Below are 25425 nucleotides of genomic sequence, written 5' to 3' on the forward strand. Positions count from 1 at the left end.
AATCAACTGTATCACATTATATACAACTATTAATCAATTGTATCATATTATATACAGTTATTAATCAACTTTACCATATTATATACAGTTATTGATCAATTGTATCATATTATATACAGTTATTAACTTTATCACATTATATACAGTTATTAATTAACTTTATCATATTATATACAGTTATTAATCAATTGTATCATATTATATACAGTTATTGATCAACTTTATCATATTATATACAGTTATTAATGAACTTTATCACATTATATACAATTATTAATCAATTGTATCATATTATATACAGTTATTAATCAACTTTATCACATTATATAGTTATTAATCAATTGTATCATATTATACACAATTATTAATTAACTTTATCATATTATATACAGTTATTGATCAACTGTATCATATTATATACAGTTATTAACTTTATCACATTATAAAGTTATTAATTAACTTTATCATATTATATACAGTTATTAAACAATTGTATCATATTATTTACAGTTATTGATCAACTTTACCATATCATATACAGTTATTAATCAATTGTATCATATTATATACAGTTATTAATTAACTTTATCATATTATATACAGTTATTAATCAACTTTATCACATTATATTCAGTTATTAATCAACTTTATCACATAATATATAGATAATCAACTGTATCATATTATATACAGTTATTAATCATCCATCCATTTTCTACCGCTTATTCCCTTCGGGGTCGCGGGGTATATACAGTTATTAATCAACTTGATCATATTATATACAGTTATTAATCAACCTGATCATATTATATACAGTTATTAATGAACTTTATCACATTATATACAGTTATTAATCAACTTTATCACATTATATAGTTATTAATCAACTGTATCATATCATATACAGTTATTAATCAACGTTATCATATTATGTACAATTATTAATCAACTGTATCATATTATATACAGTTATTAATCAACTTTATCATAATGTATATAGTTATTAATCAACTTTATCATATTATATACAGTTATTAATCAACTTTATCACATTATATACAGTTATTAATCAACTTTATCACATTATATAGTTATTAATCAACTTTATCATATACAGTTATTAATCAACTTTATCACATTATATACAGTTATTAATCAACTTTATCACATTATATACAGTTATTAATCAACTTTATCACATTATATAGTTATTAATCAACTTTATCATATCATATACAGTTATTAATCAACTTTATCACATTATATACAGTTATTAATCAACTTTATCACATTATATACAGTTATTAATCAACTTTATCACATTATATACAGTTATTAATCAACTTTATCACATTATATAGTTATTAATCAACTTTATCATATCATATACAGTTATTAATCAACTTTTCACATTATAAAGGGTTATCAATCAACTTTATCATACTATATACAGTTATTAATCAACTTTATCATATTATATACAGTTATTAATCAACTTTATCATAATGTATATAGTTATTAATCAACTTTATCATATTATATACAGTTATTAATCAACTTTGTCATATTATATACAATTATTAATCAAGGTTATCATATTATATACAGTTATTAATCAACTTTATCATATTATATACAGTTATTAACACAATAGCTACTTTTCACATTATATACGGTTACTAATCAACTTTATCATATTATATACAGTTATGAATACAATAGCAACTTTTTCAAATGTTATATGGTTAACAAAATATCAACTTTATCGTATAAGATTACTAACAAAATATTAAATGTTCACTTAATATAACTATTAACAAAATAAATATTTTCATAGTATATATTATTTTTAAACAAAATATAAACGTTTTAATATTATATAAGTTTAACACATTTTCATACTTTTCACACTATACACTGTTATTAATAAAATATAAACTTTTATACAATATATGTTTATTAACAAAATATAAACTTTTTCACATGTTATTGAAGAAAGTCATTGCAGGAAAAGGCTCATTTTTTTCCATAACAATACCAAGTGTCACCACTGGGGGGCTGCAATGACTTTCACTATGACTCATACTGTAACATTATGTATATTAAATATATACTGTATATATTTTCCATTATTTGAGATAATACAATGTATAATATTGTATAAAAGTCCTTTAATATGTAATTATAAGTAAACATTTTTTAAATTATAATATGTATATTAAATCATATTTTTTTTTCATTATTTGAGATAATACAGTGTATAATATTGCATAAAATATGTAATAAGTAAATTATTTTTTTAAAGTTAATAAACATTTAAATTAAAAAGCATTAAATAAATAAGGCATGAATAAATATTCCATTTAATTCAGATACTAGAAATACATTTACACTGGAACAAAAACAAATAAATAATTGGGAGTAAAACAAAAAATGTTTTGTGGCAGATGTTATACTTATAATACATTATTTCAATCTTGGTCATTTATTTGTGAAAACAAAATATACAAGACATATATAATATTAAGTGTATCTTTTTTTCTATTATTTGAGAAAATACAAAAAGTACATTAAATAGCATTAGATAAATAAAGTATAAATAAATATTACTTTAATGAATTTAGACTTTTAAAAATAAAACATGTCTTAGTCAAGTCACCCGAGGTCTTACTTGTCAGGCTTGAGGTCGCGGTGCACGATGCCGTAGTTGTGCAGGTACTCCAGAGCCAACACGGTCTCGGCAAAGTACATCCTGGCCATGTCCACGGGCAGGGGGCCCATGTTCTTCAGCAGGGTGGCACAGTCTCCGCCTGCACGCAAACATTCACGCCGTCACCGGCGGATGGCGACCACGGCGGCGAGCGAGCAACGCACCTTCCACGTACTCCATGACCATGCACAGGTGGCGGCGCGTCTCGAAGGAGCAGAACATGGACACCACGAAGGGGTTCTCGGCGAAGGTGAGGATGTCGCGCTCCACGAAGGCCTGCTGGATCTGGTTCCTCAGGATCAGGTTCTGCTTGTTGATCTTCTTCATGGCGAAGCGCTGCTTGGTCTCCTTGTGGCGAACCAGGTAGACGGCTCTGCGGGGGCCAGTCACATGACGGGGTAAGTTCACGCGGGAGGGTGAAAATGTGACAAAACTTGCACCAATGCAGACACGATGGCGCCGTTGTTAAACCCCACAGGTGGCACTGACTTGAAATTTCTCACACACTTGAATCACCACCAAATTTATGACACATCTTTCGGGGGACGGACATACAAGCTAGCAACCTAACAAAGGAGCTAACAAAGGAACAAACAAGCTAACGACCTAATAAAGGAGCTAACAAAGGAACAAACAAGCTAACGACCTAACAAAGGAGCTAACAAAGGAACAAACAAGCTAGCAACCTAACAAAGAAGCTAACAAAAGAGCAAACAAGCTAATGGCCTAACAAAGGAGCTAACAAAAGAACAAACAAGCTAACGACCTAACAAAGGAGCTAACAAAGAAACAAACGAGCTAACAAACAAGCTAGCAACCTAACAAAGGAGCTAACAAAGAACAAACAAGCTAACGACCTAACAAAGGAACAAAGAAACAAACGAGCTAACAAACAAGCTAGCAACCTAACAAAGGAACAAACAAAGGAACAAACAAGCTAACGACCTAACAAAGGAGCTAACAAAGAAACAAACGAGCTAACAAACAAGCTAGCAACCTAACAAAGGAGCTAACAAAGAACAAACAAGCTAACGACCTAACAAAGGAACAAAGAAACAAACGAGCTAACAAACAATCTAGCAACCTAACAAAGGAGCTAACAAAGGAACAAACAAGCTAACGACCTAACAAAGGAGCTAACAAAGGAACAAAGAAGCTAACAAACAAGCTAGCAACCTAACAAAGAAGCTAACAAAAGAGCAAACAAGCTAATGACCTAACAAAGGAGCAAACAAAGGAACAAACAAGCTAACGACCTAACAAAGGAGCTAACAAAGGAACAAAGAAACAAACGAGCTAACAAACAAGCTAGCAACCTAACAAAGGAGCTAACAAAGGAACAAACAAGCTAACGACCTAACAAAGGAGCTAACAAAGGAACAAAGAAGCTAACAAACAAGCTAGCAACCTAACAAAGAAGCTAACAAAAGAGCAAACAAGCTAATGACCTAACAAAGGAGCTAACAAAGGAACAAAGAAACAAACGAGCTAACAAACAAGCTAGCAACCTAACAAAGGAGCTAACAAAGGAACAAACAAGCTAACGACCTAACAAAGGAGCTAACAAAGGAACAAAGAAGCTAACAAACAAGCTAGCAACCTAACAAAGAAGCTAACAAAAGAGCAAACAAGCTAATGACCTAACAAAGGAGCTAACAAAGGAACAAAGAAGCTAACAAACAAGCTAGCAACCTAACAAAGGAGCTAACAAAGGAACAAACAAGCTAACGACCTAACAAAGGAGCTAACAAAGAAACAAACGAGCTAACAAACAAGCTAGCAACCTAACAAAGGAGCTAACAAAGGAACAAACAAGTTAATGACCTAACAAAGGAGCTAACAAAGGAACAAACAAGCTAACGACCTAACAAAGGAGCTAACAAAGAAACAAACGAGCTAACAAACAAGCTAGCAACCTAACAAAGGAGCAAACAAAGGAACAAACAAGCTAACGACCTAACAAAGGAGCTAACAAAGGAACAAAGAAACAAACGAGCTAACAAACAAGCTAGCAACCTAAAAAGGAACAAAGGAGCTAACAAAGGAACAAACAAGCTAACGACCTAACAAAGGAGCTAACAAAGGAACAAAGAAGCTAACAAACAAGCTAGCAACCTAACAAAGAAGCTAACAAAAGAGCAAACAAGCTAATGACCTAACAAAGGAGCAAACAAAGGAACAAAGAAACAAACGAGCTAACAAACAAGCTAGCAACCTAACAAATCAAATCAAATCAAATCAACTTTATTTATAAAGCACATTTAAAATTTACCACAGGGGTAGCCAAAGTGCTGTACAATGAGCAGGTTAAAAGATAAAACGAGTACCGAGCAAACACAACACAACACAAACAGAACATGATAAAAAATAAATAATTAAAATAGAATTAATAAAAACATAAAAACATAAAAACAGGATCACAGCAGGTGTATTATGGGGCGCCATTGCAGGATGGATATCACTCAGTGTTAAAAGCCATGGAATAAAAGTATGTTTTTAAGAGAGATTTAAAAACAGGAAGAGAGGAGGCTTGTCTAACACTCAGGGGTAGGTCGTTCCAGAGCTTGGGAGCAGCAACGGCGAAAGCTCTGTCACCTCTAAGCTTCAGCCTTGTGTCAGGGACCGTCAACAGCAGCTGATCGGCTGATCTTAAGGATCGGGTGGGGCAGTAAGGCTGAAGGAGGTCGGAGAGATAGGTTGGCGCGAGGTTGTTTAGACATTTAAAAACAAATAAAAGGAGTTTAAAATGTATTCGGTAACGCACAGGGAGCCAGTGAAGGGACGCTAAAATAGGGGTGATGTGCTCACGTCTGCGGGTCTGTGTTAGCAGACGAGCAGCAGAGTTCTGTACGAGCTGCAGGCGGGCGAGGGAGGCCTGGCTAATGCCAACATACAGGGCATTACAGTAATCAAGACGAGTCGAGATAAAAGCGTGGATTAATTTCTCAAGATCATGTCTTGATAAAAGCGGTTTCACTTTCGCTATTTGGCGTAATTGATAAAAGCTTTTTTGAACGACGCTGCTGATTTGTTTTTCGAATTTAAAATCTGAGTCAAACTTTACCCCCAGGTTTGTGACAGAGTCGCTGAGATACGGGGTCAGAGTGCCGAGGTCAACGTTGGGGGAGGGAGAGCGACTTGGACCGAACAACATAACTTCTGTTTTGTCTTCATTTAGGCTCAGGAAGTTAGCTGAAAGCCAGACTTTGATGTCGTGCAGGCAGTCAATAAGACGTTGAACCGTGTTATTTTGTGCCATGGGAAAATAAATCTGGCAATCATCGGCATAAAAATGAAATGCAATACTGTACTTCCTAAAAATAGAACCAAGGGGGAGAAGGTAAAGCGCAAATAAAATTGGGGCAAGGATTGAACCCTGGGGGACCCCATGTGGTAAAGGAGCTGTGGACGACATAAAACTGTCTACTTTTACACAAAAACTCCTGTCGGTTAGGTACGACCGGAACCAGTTGAGGGCGGCGCCCTTAATGCCCACACAGTTCTCAAGACGAGTGATTAAGGTGGCGTGGTCGACGGTGTCGAACGCAGCAGACAGATCTAAAAGCACCAGGACAACATATTTACCAGAATCAGTGGACAGGAGGATATCATTAAAAACTTTTAGAAGCGCTGACTCTGTGCTGTGGAGGGCTTTAAAACCGGACTGGAACAGCTCAGTGATACCATTATCCTCTAAGAAGGGCAGCAACTGACTGTAGACAACCTTCTCTAATATTTTGGAAATGTATGGAAGATTAGAGATAGGTCTGAAGTTAGAGAGGAGAGAGGGGTCGAGGCTGGGTTTTTTAAGTAGAGGTCGTACCACTGCATGTTTAAACTCTACTGGAACTATTCCAGAAGAGAGGCTACTATTGATAATGTTAAGGACACTTGATCCAATAGTAGCAAGTACCTCCTTAAACAGGCGAGGTGGGAGGGCATCTGCAGGAGAACCAGAGGGCTTCATATGACTAACTGTGTCACTTAAAAAAGAAAAGGACACCGGCTCAAACTGATGGAAAACAGAAGAGAAATGCAGGGGAACAGAAGGGTCATATGAAGGCTGAGATAGACTGGCTCTAGTTGACACAATTTTGTCAGTGAAAAAATGGAGACAATTTTCACAGAATTCAAAAGAAGCATCAAAACCAGCAGATTTGGGAGCATCAATGACAGTGTTAATAGTTTTAAACAGAACTCTGGGGTTGTTACAGTTAGAAGATATAATCTGAGATAGATATATATTCATTTCTGCTTTTACAGTCATCTGAAAGGAAAACAGGCTTTCTTTAAAAATGGCAAAGGACACATGCAGCCTGTCTTTTTTCCATTTTCTCTCTGCTCTTCTACATACGCGCCTGGCAGCCCGAGTGACGTCATTCAACCAGGGTTGAGGCGTGGTTTTAGCGCGGCGGCATTTGAAAGGCGCGATCGTGTCCAGTGTTTGTGAACAGATAGAGTTGAACCCAGAAACCAACTCTTCAGTATTCAGACACACAGATGCTGCAGAATTATCATCACAAAGAGTCAAAAAAATAGAGGAGAACCGAGCAGGAGACGAAGAATTAAACATGCGAGAGCGTTGGGGCGGTGCGCACAATTTAACTGGACACTGCGTGGCAATATCAAACAGGATCGGCATGTGATCAGAGAACACAGCGTCGCAAATGTCCAAATTAAAAACACACAAACCATACGAGAGCACTAAATCGAGTGTATGCCCGCGTTCATGTGTAGAACCACACACAGACTGTACAAAGTTAAATGAGTCGATTATATTCAGGAAGCTCCTGGAAAGCGGCTCATCTGGGCAGCAGGTGTGAATATTAAAATCACCCACAATAAGGACACGATCATATTTGGGCAGGATTTCAGCCAGAAATTCAGAAAAGTCAGTTATAAAGTCTTTGTGGTACTTGGGTGGTCGATAGATGACGGCACACAGGACGACATCAGAAACAAAGGAACAAAGGAGCTAACAAAGGAACAAACAAGCTAACGACCTAACAAAGGAGCTAACAAAGGAACAAAGAAGCTAACAAACAAGCTAGCAACCTAACAAAGAAGCTAACAAAAGAGCAAACAAGCTAATGACCTAACAAAGGAGCAAACAAAGGAACAAACAAGCTAACGACCTAACAAAGGAGCTAACAAAGGAACAAAGAAACAAACGAGCTAACAAACAAGCTAGCAACCTAACAAAGGAACAAAGGAGCTAACAAAGGAACAAACAAGCTAACGACCTAACAAAGGAGCTAACAAAGGAACAAAAACGCTAGCAACCTAACAAATGAGCTAACAAAAGAACAAACAAGCTAATGACCTAACAAAGGAGCTAACAAAGGAACAAACAAGCTAACGACCTAACAAAGGAGCTAACAAAGGAACAAAGAAGCTAACGACCTAACAAACGAGCTAACAAACAAGCTAGCAACCTAACAAAGGAGCTAACAAAGGAACAAACAGGCTAACGACCTAACAAAGGAGCTAACTAAGGAACAAAGAAGCTAACAACCTAACAAAGGAGCTAACAAACAAGCTAACGACCTAACAAAGGAGCTAACAAAGGAACAAAGAAGCTAACAACCTAACAAACGAGCTAACAAACAAGCTAGCAACCTAACAAAGGAGCTAACAAAAGAACAAACAAGCTAATGACCTAACAAAGGAGCTAACAAAGGAACAAAGAAGCTAACCACCTAACAAAGGAGCTTACAAACAAGCTAACGACCTAACAAAGGAGCTAACAAAGGAACAAACAAGCTAACGACCTAACAAAGGAGCTAACAAAGGAACAAAGAAGCTAACAAACGAGCTAACAAACAAGCTAGCAACCTAACAAAGAAGCTAACAAAAGAGCAAACAAGCTAATGACCTAACAAAGGAGCAAACAAAGGAACAAACAAGCTAACGACCTAACAAAGGAGCTAACAAAGGAACAAAGAAACAAACGAGCTAACAAACAAGCTAGCAACCTAAAAAGGAACAAAGGAGCTAACAAAGGAACAAACAAGCTAACGACCTAACAAAGGAGCTAACAAAGGAACAAAGAAGCTAACAAACAAGCTAGCAACCTAACAAAGAAGCTAACAAAAGAGCAAACAAGCTAATGACCTAACAAAGGAGCAAACAAAGGAACAAAGAAACAAACGAGCTAACAAACAAGCTAGCAACCTAACAAAGGAACAAAGGAGCTAACAAAGGAACAAACAAGCTAACGACCTAACAAAGGAGCTAACAAAGGAACAAAGAAGCTAACAAACAAGCTAGCAACCTAACAAAGAAGCTAACAAAAGAGCAAACAAGCTAATGACCTAACAAAGGAGCAAACAAAGGAACAAACAAGCTAACGACCTAACAAAGGAGCTAACAAAGGAACAAAGAAACAAACGAGCTAACAAACAAGCTAGCAACCTAACAAAGGAACAAAGGAGCTAACAAAGGAACAAACAAGCTAACGACCTAACAAAGGAGCTAACAAAGGAACAAAAACGCTAGCAACCTAACAAATGAGCTAACAAAAGAACAAACAAGCTAATGACCTAACAAAGGAGCTAACAAAGGAACAAACAAGCTAACGACCTAACAAAGGAGCTAACAAAGGAACAAAGAAGCTAACGACCTAACAAACGAGCTAACAAACAAGCTAGCAACCTAACAAAGGAGCTAACAAAGGAACAAACAGGCTAACGACCTAACAAAGGAGCTAACTAAGGAACAAAGAAGCTAACAACCTAACAAAGGAGCTAACAAACAAGCTAACGACCTAACAAAGGAGCTAACAAAGGAACAAAGAAGCTAACAACCTAACAAACGAGCTAACAAACAAGCTAGCAACCTAACAAAGGAGCTAACAAAAGAACAAACAAGCTAATGACCTAACAAAGGAGCTAACAAAGGAACAAAGAAGCTAACCACCTAACAAAGGAGCTTACAAACAAGCTAACGACCTAACAAAGGAGCTAACAAAGGAACAAACAAGCTAACGACCTAACAAAGGAGCTAACAAAGGAACAAAGAAGCTAACAAACGAGCTAACAAACAAGCTAGCAACCTAACAAAGAAGCTAACAAAAGAGCAAACAAGCTAATGACCTAACAGAGGAGCAAACAAAGGAACAAACAAGCTAACGACCTAACAAAGGAGCTAACAAAGGAACAAAGAAACAAACGAGCTAACAAACAAGCTAGCAACCTAACAAAGGAACAAAGGAGCTAACAAAGGAACAAACAAGCTAACGACTTAACAAAGGAGCTAACAAAGGAACAAAAAAGCTAGCAACCTAACAAATGAGCTAACAAAAGAACAAATGAGCTAATGACCTAACAAAGGAGCTACCAAAGGAACAAACAAGCTAACGACCTAACAAAGGAGCTAACAAAGGAACAAAGAAGCTAACAACCTAACAAACGAGCTAACAAACAAGCTAGCAATCTAACAAAGGAGCTAACAAAGGAACAAACAAGCTAACAACCTAACAAAGGAGCTAACAAAGGAACAAACAAGCTAACGACCTAACAAACGAGCTAACAAACAAGCTAACGACCTAACAAACGAGCTAACAAACAAGCTAGCAACCTAACAAAGGAGCTAACAAAGGAACAAACAAGCTAGCAACCTAACAAAGGAGCTAACAAAAGAACAAACAAGCTAATGACCTAACAAAGCAGCTAACAAAGGAACAAACAAGCTAACGACCCAACAAAGGAGCTAACAAAGGAACAAAGAAGCTAACGACCTAACAAAGGAACAAACAAGCTAACAACCTAACAAACGAGCTAACAAACAAGCTAGCAACCTAACAAAGGAGCTAACAAAAGAACAAACAAGCTAATGACCTAACAAAGGAGTTAACAAAGGAACATACAAGCTAACGACCTAACAAAGGAGCTAACAAAGGAACAAACAAGCTAACGACCTAACAAAGGAGCTAACAAACAAGCTAACGATCAAACAAAGGAGCTAACAAAGAAGCTAACGACCTAACAAACGAGCTAAAAAACAAGCTAGCAACCTAACAAAAGAGCTAACAAAGGAACAAACAAGCTAACGACCTAACAAAGGAGCTAACAATGGAACAAACAAGCTAACGAACTAACAAACGACCCAACAAACAAGCCAGCGACCTAACAAAGGAGCTAACAAAGGAACAAACAAGCTAACGACCTAACAAAGGAGCTAACAAAGGAACAAAGAAACAAACGAGCTAACAAACAAGCTAGCAACCTAACAAAGGAACAAAGGAGCTAACAAAGGAACAAACAAGCTAACGACTTAACAAAGGAGCTAACAAAGGAACAAAAAAGCTAGCAACCTAACAAATGAGCTAACAAAAGAACAAATGAGCTAATGACCTAACAAAGGAGCTACCAAAGGAACAAACAAGCTAACGACCTAACAAAGGAGCTAACAAAGGAACAAAGAAGCTAACAACCTAACAAACGAGCTAACAAACAAGCTAGCAATCTAACAAAGGAGCTAACAAAGGAACAAACAAGCTAACAACCTAACAAAGGAGCTAACAAAGGAACAAACAAGCTAACGACCTAACAAACGAGCTAACAAACAAGCTAACGACCTAACAAACGAGCTAACAAACAAGCTAGCAACCTAACAAAGGAGCTAACAAAGGAACAAACAAGCTAGCAACCTAACAAAGGAGCTAACAAAAGAACAAACAAGCTAATGACCTAACAAAGCAGCTAACAAAGGAACAAACAAGCTAACGACCCAACAAAGGATCTAACAAAGGAACAAAGAAGCTAACGACCTAACAAAGGAACAAACAAGCTAACAACCTAACAAACGAGCTAACAAACAAGCTAGCAACCTAACAAAGGAGCTAACAAAAGAACAAACAAGCTAATGACCTAACAAAGGAGTTAACAAAGGAACATACAAGCTAACGACCTAACAAAGGAGCTAACAAAGGAACAAACAAGCTAACGACCTAACAAAGGAGCTAACAAACAAGCTAACGACCAAACAAAGGAGCTAACAAAGAAGCTAACGACCTAACAAACGAGCTAAAAAACAAGCTAGCAACCTAACAAAAGAGCTAACAAAGGAACAAACAAGCTAACGACCTAACAAAGGAGCTAACAATGGAACAAACAAGCTAACGACCTAACAAAGGAGCTAACAAAGGAACAAAGAAGCTAACAACCTAACAAACAAGCTAAAAAACAAGCTAGCAACCTAACAAAGGAGCTAACAAAGGAACAAATAAGCTAACGACCTAACAAAGGAGCTAACAATGGAACAAACAAGCTAACGACCTAACAAAGGAGTTAACACAGGAACAAACAAGCTAACGAACTAACAAACAAGCTAACAAACAAGCTAGTGACCTAACAAAGGAGCTAACAAAGGAACAAACAAGCTAACAACCTAACAAAGGAGCTAACAAAGGAACAAAGAAGCTAACGACCTAACAAACGAGCTAACAAAGGAACAAAGAAGCTAACGAACTAACAAACGACCCAACAAACAAGCCAGCGACCTAACAAAGGAGCTAACAAAGGAACAAACAAGCTAACGACCTAACAAAGGAGCTAACAAAGGAACAAAGAAGCTAACGACCTAACAAACGAGCTAAAAAACAAGCTAGCAACCTAACAAAGGAGCTCACAAAGGAACAAACAAGCTAATGACCTAACAAAGGAGCTAACAAAGGAACAAACAAGCTAATGACCTAACAAAGGAGCTAACAAAGGAACAAACAAGCTAATGACCTAACAAAGGAGCTAACAAAGGAACAAACAAGCTAATGACCTAACAAAGGAGCTAACAAAGGAACAAACAAGCTAATGACCTAACAAACGAGCTAACAAACAAGCTAACGACCTAACAAACAAGCTAGCGACCTAACAAAGGAGCTAACAAAGGAAGCACCTAAAGAACGAACCGACAAGTTGGCGAACAAAGGAGCTAACAAACGAAGGAGCTAACAAAAGAACTAACGAATGAGCAGACTGACTGACAAAGTGACTGGATAACTAAGTGACCGACTGACTAACAAATTGACTAGATAAGTGACTAAATAACTGGCTAAATAACTAAGTACCTATTTGACTGACTGACTAAATAACTGAGTAGCTCAATGACTCAATAACTAATTGAATGACTAACTAAATAACTGACTAAATGAATAACTGACTAAATAATTGACTGACTGACTAATCAACTACATAACTGACTAACTAAATAACTGACTAACTGACAGACTAACAAACTAAATAAATAACTGACTGACTAATGAAATAACTGACCTACTAAATAACTTAATAATTTAGTAATTAATTGACTAACTAACAATACATTGACTGATAAACTGACTAATAACTGAGCAACTAAATAACTGATAAACTAACTAAATAACTGATAAACTAACTAAATAACCGAGTAACAAAATAATTGATAAACTAACTAAATAACTGACTAACTAAATAACTGATAAACTAACTAAATAACTGAGTAACTAAATAGCTGATTAACTAACTAATAAACTAACTAAATAATTGATAAACTAACAAAATAATTGATAAACTAACAAAATAACTGAGTAACTAAATAACTGATAAAGTAACTAATTAACTGAGTAACTAAATAACTGATTAAGTAACTAAATAACTAATAAACTAACTAAATAACTGATAAACTAACAAAATAACTGAGTAACGAAATAACTGAGTTACTAACTAAATAACCGAGTAACTAAATAACTGAGTAACGAAATAACTGATAAACTAACTAAATAACTGAGTAACTAAATAAATAACTGAGTAAGTTAATACCTGATAAACTAACTAAATAACTGATTAACTAAATAACTGATAACCTAACTAAATAACTGATAAACGAATTAAATAACTGATCAATTAACTAAATAACTGATAAACTAACTAAATAACTGAGTAACTAAATAACTGATAAACTAACTAAATAACTGAGTAACCAAATACCTGATTAACTAACTAATAAACAAACAAAATAATTGATAAACTAACAAAATAACTGAGTAACTAAATAACTGATAAAGTAACTAACTAACTGAGTAACTAAATAACTGATTAAGTAACTATATAACTAATAAACTAACTAAATAACTGATAAACTAACAAAATAACTGAGTAACGAAATAACTGAGTTACTAACTAAATAACCGAGTAACTAAAAAACTGAGTAACGAAATAACTGAGTAACGAAATAGCTGATAAACTAACTAAATAACTGAGTAACTAACTAGATAACTAATAAACTAACTAAATAAATGATAAACTAACAAAATAACAGAGTAACTAAATAACTGAGTAACTAACTAAAATAACTGAGTAACTAACTAAATAACTGATAAATTAACTAAATAACTGAGTAACTAAATAACTGATAAACTAACTAAATAACTGAGTAACCAAATAACTGATTAACTAACTAATAAACTAACTAAATAATTGATAAACTAACAAAATAATTGATAAACTAACAAAATAACTGAGTAACTAAATAACTGATAAAGTAACTAACTAACTGAGTAACTAAATAACTGATTAAGTAACTAAATAACTAATAAACTAACTAAATAACGGATAAACTAACAAAATAACTGAGTAACGAAATAACTGAGTTACTAACTAAATAACCGAGTAACTAAATAACTGAGTAACGAAATAACTGAGTAACGAAATAACTGAGTAACTAACTAGATAACTAATAAACTAACTAAATAAATGATACACTAACAAAATAACAGAGTAACTAAATAACTGAGTAACTAACTAAAATAACTGAGTAACTAACTAAATAACTGATAAACTAACTAAAGAACCTTTCTGGGACGTGTGTGTGTAAAGTTTGGTTGAGAAAACATGTTAGTATTAGCATGCACGCTAGCAGGTTGCTTCCTCACCCGTAGGCGCCGTTGCTGATGAGCTTGGTCAACTCAAAGTCCAGTTCACAGGGTTTGCGTCTGCACCTCAAGGCCGCGCTCAGACCCTGGGCCTGAAGACCAGGAGGGAGAGAGGGAGAGAGAGAGAGAGAGAGAGAGAGAGAGAGAGAGAGAGAGAGAGAGAGAGAGAGAGAGAGAGAGAGAAATGATTATTTGGTGGCGGTGTCACCATGGAGACGTGTCGGCGAGGAGTAATGATCGTACGCAGTCGTCCGTCTCCGCCACACCGCTGTCACCACCACTGCTCAGCTGGGCCATCTCTGCAGGAACACAACACACTTTTGCTTTGTCTTTGGCTTGGAAAAACACCTGAAGAAAGTCACTGCAGGAAAAGGTGCAATTTATCCCAAAACAATACCAAATATCACCACTGGGGGGCTGCAATGACTTTCACTGTGACTCATACCTAATATTATGTATTTTAAATATATATTTTTTTCATTATTTGAAAAAACACAATGCATAATATTGCATAAACATCCTACAATATGTAATAAGTAAATGAAAATAAATGATATGTATATTAAATAATACATTTTTTTTTTCATAATTTGAGATAAAACTGTATAATATTGCATAAAAGTCCTATAATATGTAATCATAAGTAAATAAAAATCTATTATATGTATATAAAATGTTTTCATTATTTGATCAAAATACAATCTATAATATGGCATAAAAGTCTTACAATATGTAAATAAAAATAAATTATAATATGTATATTAAATCATAATGTTTTTCATTATTTGAGATAATACAGTGTATAATACTGCATACAAGTCCTACAATATGTAATCATAAGTAAATACAAATAAATTATAATATGCATATTAAATTATAAATTCCCTACGTGAATTTATAATTTGTGGGTGGACAAACGCACACACACACACTAACCAACTAACTAACTGAACAATTGAGTAATTGACTAACTAACTAACTAACTAAAATTGACTAATAAACTAACAAAAAAACTGTCTAACTAAATAACTTACCGACTAACTAAATAATTGGGTAATTGATTGACTAACTAACTAAATAATTGACTGACTAATTAAAGAACTGACTAATTGACAGACTAACAAACTAAATAAATAACTGACCGGCTAATTAAATAACTGACCAACTAACTAACAAAAAATGTATTAATTGATTAACTAACTAACTAAAATTTACTGATAAACAAACTAAATAACTGTCTGACTAACTAAATAACTGACTGACTAACAAAATAATTGGGTAATTGATTGACTAACTAACTAAAAACGTACTGATTAACTAACTAAACAACCTACTGACTAACTAAATAACAGGCTAACTGCAGAACAAACTAAATAACTGACCAGTTGACTAAGTCAATTACTGTCCATCTAACTAAATAAATAACTGACTAACTAACTGACTAATTGACAGACTAACAAACTAAATAAATAACTGACAGGCTAATTAAATAACTGACCAACTAACTAACTAAAAATGTATTAATTGATTAACTAACTAACTAGCTAACTAAAATATACTGATAAACAAACTAAATAACTGTCTGACTAACTAAATAACTGACTGACTAACAAAATAATTGGGTAATTGATTGACTAACTAACTAAAAACGTACTGATTAACTAACTAAACAACCTACTGACTAACTAAATAACAGGCTAACTGCAGAACAAACTAAATAACTGACCAGTTGACTAAATCAATTACTGTCCATCTAACTAAATAAATAACTGACTAACTAACTGACTAATTGACAGACTAACAAACTAAATAAATAACTGACAGGCTAATTAAATAAGTGACCAACTAACTAACTAAAAATGTATTAATTGATTAACTAACTAACTAGCTAACTAAAATATACTGATAAACAAACTAAATAACTGTCTGACTAACTAAATAACTGACTGACTAACAAAATAATTGGGTAATTGATTGACTAACTAACTAAAAACGTACTGATTAACTAACTAAACAACCTACTGACTAACTAAATAACAGGCTAACTGCAGAACAAACTAAATAACTGACCAGTTGACTAAATCAATTACTGTCCATCTAACTAAATAAATAACTGACTAACTGACAGACTAACAAACTAAATAAATAACTGACAGGCTAATTAAATAAGTGACCAACTAACTAACTAAAAATGTATTAATTGATTAACTAACTAACTGGCTAACTAAAATGTACTGATAAACAAACTAAATAACTGTCTGACTAACTAAATAACTGACTGACTAACAAAATAATTGGGTAATTGATTGACTAACTAAAAACGTACTGATTAACTAACTAAATAACCTACTGACTAACTAAATAACCTACTGACTAACTAAATAACAGACTAACTGCAGAACAAACTAAATAACTGACCAGTTGACTAAATCAATTACTGTCCATCTAACTACATAAATAACAGACTAACTAACTGACTATCTAACTGACTAACTAACTGACTAATAAACTAAATAAATAACTGACAAACTAAATAACAGACTAATTGCAGAACAAACTAAATAACTGACCAATTGACTAAATAAATGACTGTCCATCTAACTAAATAAATAACTGACTAACTAACTGACTAACAAACTAAATAAATAACTGACAAACTAAATAACAGACTAATTGCAGAACAAACTAAATAACTGACCAATTGACTAAATAAATGACTGTCCATCTAACTAAATAAATAACTGACTAACTAACTGACTAACAAACTAAATAAATAACTGACAAACTAAATAACAGACTAATTGCAGAACAAAGTAAATAACTGACCAATTGACTAAATAAATGACTGTCCATCTAACTAAATAAATAACTGACTAACTAACTGACTAACAAACTAAATAAATAACTGACAAACTAAATAACAGACTAATTGCAGAACAAACTAAATAACTGACCAATTGACTAAATAAATGACTGTCCATCTAACTAAATAAATAACTGACTAACTAACTGACTAACAAACTAAATAAATAACTGACAAACTAAATAACAGACTAATTGCAGAACAAACTAAATAACTGACCAATTGACTAAATAAATGACTGTCCATCCAACTAAATAAATAACTGACTAACTGACTAACAAACTAAATAAATAACTAACAAACTAAATAACAGACTAATTGCAGAACAAACTAAATAACTGACCAATTGACTAAATAAATGACTGTCCATCCAACTAAATAAATAACTGACTAACTGACTAACAAACTAAATAAATAACTGACAAACTAAATAACAGACTAATTGCAGAACAAACTAAATAACTGACCAATTGACTAAATAAATGACTGTCCATCTAACTAAATACATAAATTATTGACTAATTGACTAACAAACTAAACAAATAACTAACTAACTAAATAACTAACTAACTAAATGAGCGACCAACTAACTGACTGACTCCTCTCGTCAGTCATGCATTGTCTTTGTCTCTGTGGGTGGGGGTGGATCGCTAACATAGTAGAAGTGATCTTCATTCCATGACTGAGATTTGCTAAAAGTGGGATGAAAATATGTTGAAGTTATCTCGCTAACTAGCTAACTAGCTAACTAATGGAGAAAAGCACAAGAGCTCCTCCTTGGTTGGCGTGAAGAAGAAAGCAAAGATCTGCTGACTGAGATGTTGCCAATGATCTGGAACAAGCACTCATTAAAAAGAGTCCAAAGCCATTTGTGGAACATCTGGTGAGGATGTGATGGCGAGTGGCGGAATGTTCCAGCAGGTCTTTAGGGACGCCATCGCCGGCTAATGATGCTCACATGAGTGCACTTTTTGCACATGTCAGCACCGACGTGTGCCAGACTTTGTTTGGGGGGAACTTTTTATGAATGAAAGTCCGATCCCACCTTGATATTTTACAAGTTAACGTGGTAGCATGCTAACATTAGCATGCTAACTTTTTAAAATCAATTTCACCACCATACACTTCAGAGTCACATACGTCGGTACCTGATCTACGCTAACTGTTAGCATGCTAACATTAGCATGCTAACTTTTTTTTCAACCAATTTTACCACCGTACACCTCAGAGTCATAAGTCGGTACGTGATCTATCTTAACTGTTAGCATGCTAACATTGGCATGCTAACTTTTTTTCAATCAAATTTTACCACTGTACACCTCAGAATCATAAGTCGGTACTTGATCTATCTTAACTGTAAGCATGCTAACATTAGCATGCTAACTTTTTTTTCAATCAATTTTACCACCGTACACCTCAGAGTCATAAGTCGGTACGTGATCTATCTTAACTGTTAGCATGCTAACATTAGCATGCTAACTTTTTTTCAACCAATTTTACCACCGTACACCTCAGAGTCATAAGTCGGTACTTGATCTATCTTAACTGTTAGCATGCTAACATTGGCATGCTAACTTTTTTTCAATCAAATTTTACCACTGTACACCTCAGAATCATAAGTCGGTACTTGATCTATCTTAACTGTAAGCATGCTAACATTAGCATGCTAACTTTTTTTCAACCAATTTTACCACCGTACACCTCAGAGTCATAAGTCGGTACTTGATCTATCTTAACTGTAAGCATGCTAACATTAGCATGCTGATATTAGCATGCTAACTTTTTTCAACCAATTTTACCACCGTACACCTCAGAGTCATAAGTCGGTACTTGATCTATCTTAACTGTAAGCATGCTAACATTAGCATGCTAACTTTTTTTCAACCAATTTTACCACCGTACACCTCAGAGTCATAAGTCGGTACGTGATCTATCTTAACTGTTAGCATGCTAACATTGGCATGCTAACTTTTTTTCAATCAAATTTTACCACTGTACACCTCAGAGTCATAAGTCGGTACGTGATCTATCTTAACTGTAAGCATGCTAAACTTGGCATGCTAACTTTTTTTTAACCAATTTTACCACCGTACACCTCAGAGTCATAAGTCGGTACGTGATCTATCTTAACTGTTAGCATGCTAACATTGGCATGCTAACTTTTTTTCAACCAATTTTACCACCATACACATCAGAGTCATATAATTTGGTATGTGGTGTACGTTAACTGTTAGCATGCTAACATTAGCATATTAACTCTTTTTTTTTTTTGCTAATTAAGAATGTATGTGCTTCAGAGTCATAAAAGTCGATACGTGATCTACGTTAACTGTTAGCATGATACCATTTTCTTTTACCAATTTTACCACCGTACACCTCAGAGTCATATAAGTCGGTACGTGATCTACGTTAACTGTTAGCATGCTAACAATAGCATGCTAACTTTTTTTAAAACAATTTTACCACCGTATACCTCAGAGTCATATAATTTGGTATGTGATGTACATTAACTGTTAGCATGCTAACATTAGCATATTAACTATTTTTTTTTGCTAATTTAACATGCATGTGCCTCAGAGTCATAAAAGTTGGTACGTAATCTACGTTAACTGTTAGCATGCTAACTTTTTTTCAACCAATTTTACCACCGTACACCTCAGAGTCATAAGTCGGTACTTGATCTATCTTAACTGTAAGCATGCTAACATTAGCATGCTAACTTTTTTTCAACCAATTTTACCACCGTATACCTCAGAGTCATAAGTCGGTATGTGATCTAGCTTAACTGTAACTATGCTAACATTAGCATGCTAATATTAGCATGCTAACTTTTTTTCAACCAATTTTACCACCGTACACCTCAAAGTCATAAAAGTCGGTACGTGATCTACGTTAACTTTTTTTTTTTAAACCAATTTTACCACTGTACACCTCAGAGTCATAAGTCGGTACGTGATCTATCTTAACTGTTAGCATGCTAACATTAGCATGCTAACTTAACTTTTTTTCAACCAATTTTACCACCGTATACCTCAGAGTCATAAGTCGGTACGTGATCTATCTTAACTGTAACCATGCTAACAATAGCATGCTAACTTTTTTCAACCAATTTTACCACCGTACACCTCAGAGTCATAAAAGTCGGTTTGTGATGTACGTTAACTTTTTTTTTTTTACCAATTTTACCACCGTACACCTCAGAGTCATATAAGTCGGTACGTGATCTACGTTAACTGTTAGCATGCTAACAATAGCATGCTAACTTTTTTAAAAACAATTTTACCACCGTATACCTCAGAGTCATATAATTTGGTATGTGATGTACGTTAACTGTTAGCATGCTAACATTAGCATATTAACTATTTTTTTTGCTAATTTAACATGCATGTGCCTCAGAGTCATAAAAGTTGGTACGTAATCTACGTTAACTGTTAGCATGATAATTTTTTTTCAACCAATTTTACCACCGTACACCTCAGAGTAAAAAAAATCGGTACGTAATCTACGTTAACTTTTAGCATGCTAACTTTTTTTTTTTTTAACCAATTTTACCACCGTACACCTCAGAATCATAAGTCGGTAGTTGATCTATCTTAACTGTAAGCATGTTAACATTAGCATGCTAACTTTCTTTCAACCAATTTTACCACCGTATACTTCAGAGTCATAAGTCGGTACGTGATCTAGCTTAACTGTAACCATGCTAACATTAGCATGCTAACTTTTTTCAACCAATTTTACCACCGTATATCTCAGAGTCATAAAAGTCTATATGTGATCTACGTTAACTTTTTTTTTTTTTTTTTTTTACCAATTTTACCACCGTACACCTCAGAATCATAAGTCGGTACTTGATCTATCTTAACTGTAAGCATGCTAACATTAGCATGCTAACTTTTTTTCAACCAATTTTACCACCGTATACCTCAGAGTCATAAGTCGGTATGTGATCTAGCTTAACTGTAACTATGCTAACATTAGCATGCTAATATTAGCATGCTAACTTTTTTTCAACCAATTTTACCACCGTACACCTCAGAGTCATAAGTTAGTACGTGATCTACGTTAACTTTTTTTTTTAAACCAATTTTACCACTGTACACCTCAGAGTCATAAGTCGGTACGTGATCTATCTTAACTGTTAGCATGCTAACATTAGCATGCTAACTTAACTTTTTTCAACCAATTTTACCACCGTACACCTCAGAGTCATAAGTCGGTACTTGATCTATCTTAACTGTAAGCATGCTAACATTAGCATGCTAACTTTTTTCAACCAATTTTACCACCGTACACCTCAGAATCATAAGTCGGTACTTGATCTATCTTAACTGTAAGCATGCTAACATTAGCATGCTAACATTAGCAGGCTACGTTTTTTTCAACCAATTTTACCACCGTACACCTCAGTCATAAGTCGGTACGTGATCTATCTTAACTCTTAGCATGCTAATATTGGCATGCTAACTTTTTTTCAACCAATTTTACCACCGTACACCTCAGAGTCATAAAAGTCAGTATGTGATCTACGTTAACTTTTTTTTTTTTTTTACCAATTTTACCACCGTACACCTCAGAATCGTAAGTCGGTACTTGATCTATCTTAACTGTAAGCATGCTAAAATTAGCATGCTAATATTAGCATGCTAACTTTTTTCAACCAATTTTACTACCGTACACCTCAGAGTCATAAAAGTCGGTACGTGATCTACGTTAACTTTTTTTTTTTAAACCAATTTTACCACTGTACACCTCAGAGTCATAAGTCGGTACGTGATCTATCTTAACTGTTAGCATGCTAACATTAGCATGCTAACTTAACTTTTTTTCAACCAATTTTACCACGGTACACCTCAGAGTCATAAGTCGGTACTTGATCTATCTTAACTGTAAGCATGCTAACATTAGCATGCTAACTTTTTTCAACCAATTTTACCACCGTACACCTCAGAGTCATAAAAGTCGGTATGTGATCTACGTTAACTTTTTTTTTTTTTTTAACCAATTTTACCACCGTACACCTCAGGATCATAAGTCGGTACTTGAACTATCTTAACTGTAAGCATGCTAACATTAGCATGCTAATATTAGCATGGTAACTTTTTTTCAACCAATTTTACCACCGTACACCTCAGAGTCATAAGTCGGTACGTGATCTATCTTAACTGTTAGCATGCTAACTTTTTTTCAACCAATTTTACCACCGTACACCTCAGAGTCATAAGTCGGTACGTGATCTAGCTTAACTGTAACCATGCTAACATTAGCATGCTAACTTTTTTCAACCAATTTTACCACCGTACACCTCAGAGTCATAAAAGTCGGTATGTGATCTACGTTAAAAAATTTTTTTTTTAACCAATTTTACCACCGTACACCTCAGAATCATAAGTCGGTACTTGATCTATCTTAACTGTAAGCATGCTAACATTAGCATGCTAACTTTTTTTCAACCAATTTTACCACCGTATACCTCAGAGTCATAAGTCGGTATGTGATCTAGCTTAACTGTAACTATGCTAACATTAGCATGCTAACTTTTTTTCAACCAATTTTACCACCGTACACCTCAAAGTCATAAAAGTCGGTACGTGATCTACGTTAACTTTTTTTTTTTAAACCAATTTTACCACTGTACACCTCAGAGTCATAAGTCGGTACGTGATCTATCTTAACTGTTAGCATGCTAACATTAGCATGCTAACTTAACTTTTTTTCAACCAATTTTACCACCGTATACCTCAGAGTCATAAGTCGGTACGTGATCTATCTTAACTGTAACCATGCTAACAATAGCATGCTAACTTTTTTCAACCAATTTTACCACCGTACACCTCAGAGTCATAAAAGTCGGTATGTGATGTACGTTAACTTTTTTTTTTTTACCAATTTTACCACCGTACACCTCAGAGTCATATAAGTCGGTACGTGATCTACGTTAACTGTTAGCATGCTAACAATAGCATGCTAACTTTTTTAAAAATAATTTTACCACCGTATACCTCAGAGTCATATAATTTGGTATGTGATGTACGTTAACTGTTAGCATACTAACATTAGCATATTAACTATTTTTTTTGCTAATTTAACATGCATGTGCCTCAGAGTCATAAAAGTTGGTACGTAATCTACGTTAACTGTTAGCATGATAATTTTTTTTCAACCAATTTTACCACCGTACACCTCAGAGTAAAAAAAATCGGTACGTAATCTACGTTAACTTTTAGCATGCTAACTTTGTTTTTTAAACCAATTTTACCACTGTACATCTCAGAGTCATAAGTTGGTACGTGATCTATCTTAACTGTTAGCATGCTAACATTAGCATGCTAATATTAGCATGCTAACTTTTTTAAACCAATTTTACCACCGTACACTTCAGAGTCATACAATTTGGTATGTGATGTATGTTAACTGTGAACATGCTAACATTAGCATGCTAACTTTTTTAAACCAATTTTACCACCGTACACCTCAGAATCATAAGTCGGTACTTGATCTATCTTAACTGTAAGCATGCTAACATTGGCATGCTAACATTAGCATGCTAACTTTTTTTCAACCAATTTTACCACCGTACACCTCAGAATCATAAGTCGGTACTTGATCTATCTTAACTGTAAGCATGCTAACATTAGCATGCTAACATTAGCATGCTAACTTTTTTTCAACCAATTTTACCACCGTACACCTCAGAGTCATAAGTCGGTAGTTGATCTATCTTAACTGTTAGCATGCTAACATTGGCATGCTAACTTTTTTTCAACCAATTTTACCACCATACACCTCAGAGTCATAAGTCGGTACGTGATCTATCTTAACTGTTAGCATGCTAACTTTTTTTCAACCAATTTTACCACCGTATACCTCAGAGTCATAAGTCGGTACGTGATCTATCTTAACTGTAACCATGCTAACAATAGCATGCTAACTTTTTTTCAATCAATTTTATCACCGTACACCTTAGAGTCATAAAAGTCGGTATGTGATCTCCGTTAACTTTTTTTTTTTTTTTTTTACCAATTTTACCACCGTACACCTCAGAATCATAAGTCGGTACTTGATCTATCTTAACTGTAAGCATGCTAACATTGGCATGCTAACTTTTTTTCAACCAATTTTACCACCGTACACCTCAGAGTCATAAGTCGGTACGTGATCTATCTTAACTGTTAGCATGCTAACATTGGCATGCTAATTTTTTTCAACCAATTTTACCACCGTGCACCTCAGAGTCATAAGTCGGTACGTGATCTATCTTAACTGTTAGCATGCTAACATTGGCATGCACATTTTTTTTCAATCAAATTTTACCACCGTACACTTCAGAATCATAAGTCGGTAGTTGATCTATCTTAACTGTAAGCATGCTAACATTGGCATGCTAATTTTTTTTCAACCAATTTTACCACCGTACACCTCAGAGTCATAAGTCGGTAGTTGATCTATCTTAACTGTTAGCATGCTAACATTGGCATGCTAACTTTTTTTCAACCAATTTTACCACCATACACCTCAGAGTCATAAAAGTCGGTACGTGATCTATCTTAACTGTTAGCATGCTAACTTTTTTTCAACCAATTTTACCACCGTATACCTCAGAGTCATAAGTCGGTATGTGATCTATCTTAACTGTTAGCATGCTAACATTGGCATGCTAACATTTTTTTCAACCAATTTTACCACCGTACACCTCAGAGTCATAAGTCGGTACTTGATCTATCTTAACTGTAACCATGCTAACAATAGCATGCTAACTTTTTTCAACCAATTTTACCACCGTACACCTCAGAGTCATAAAAGTCGGTATGTGATCTACGTTAACTTTTTTTTTTTTTAACCAATTTTACCACCGTACACCTCAGAATCATAAGTCGGTACTTGATCTATCTTAACTGTAAGCATGCTAACATTAGCATGCTAACTTTTTTTCAACCAATTTTA

General features: G+C 34.5%; 1 protein-coding gene across 5 annotated transcripts in view; it reads right to left on the bottom strand.

The window, feature by feature from the left end:
* mast4 (microtubule associated serine/threonine kinase family member 4) overlaps positions 1-25425 on the bottom strand; it is a 302344-nt gene that overhangs the window by 36767 nt on the left and 240152 nt on the right. For all 5 annotated transcript variants that reach the window (XM_061966300.1, XM_061966299.1, XM_061966298.1 and 2 more), the window contains 4 exons: positions 14862-14917; positions 14619-14710; positions 2875-3083; positions 2672-2810 (listed from right to left, as the gene is read on the bottom strand). In XM_061966300.1, the coding sequence (XP_061822284.1) occupies positions 2672-2810; positions 2875-3083; positions 14619-14710; positions 14862-14917 (496 nt within the window). The remainder of the gene's footprint in view (positions 1-2671; positions 2811-2874; positions 3084-14618; positions 14711-14861; positions 14918-25425) is intronic.

Source organism: Nerophis lumbriciformis, linkage group LG11 (assembly GCF_033978685.3).
Source record: "Nerophis lumbriciformis linkage group LG11, RoL_Nlum_v2.1, whole genome shotgun sequence".
NCBI lineage: Eukaryota > Metazoa > Chordata > Actinopteri > Syngnathiformes > Syngnathidae > Nerophis > Nerophis lumbriciformis.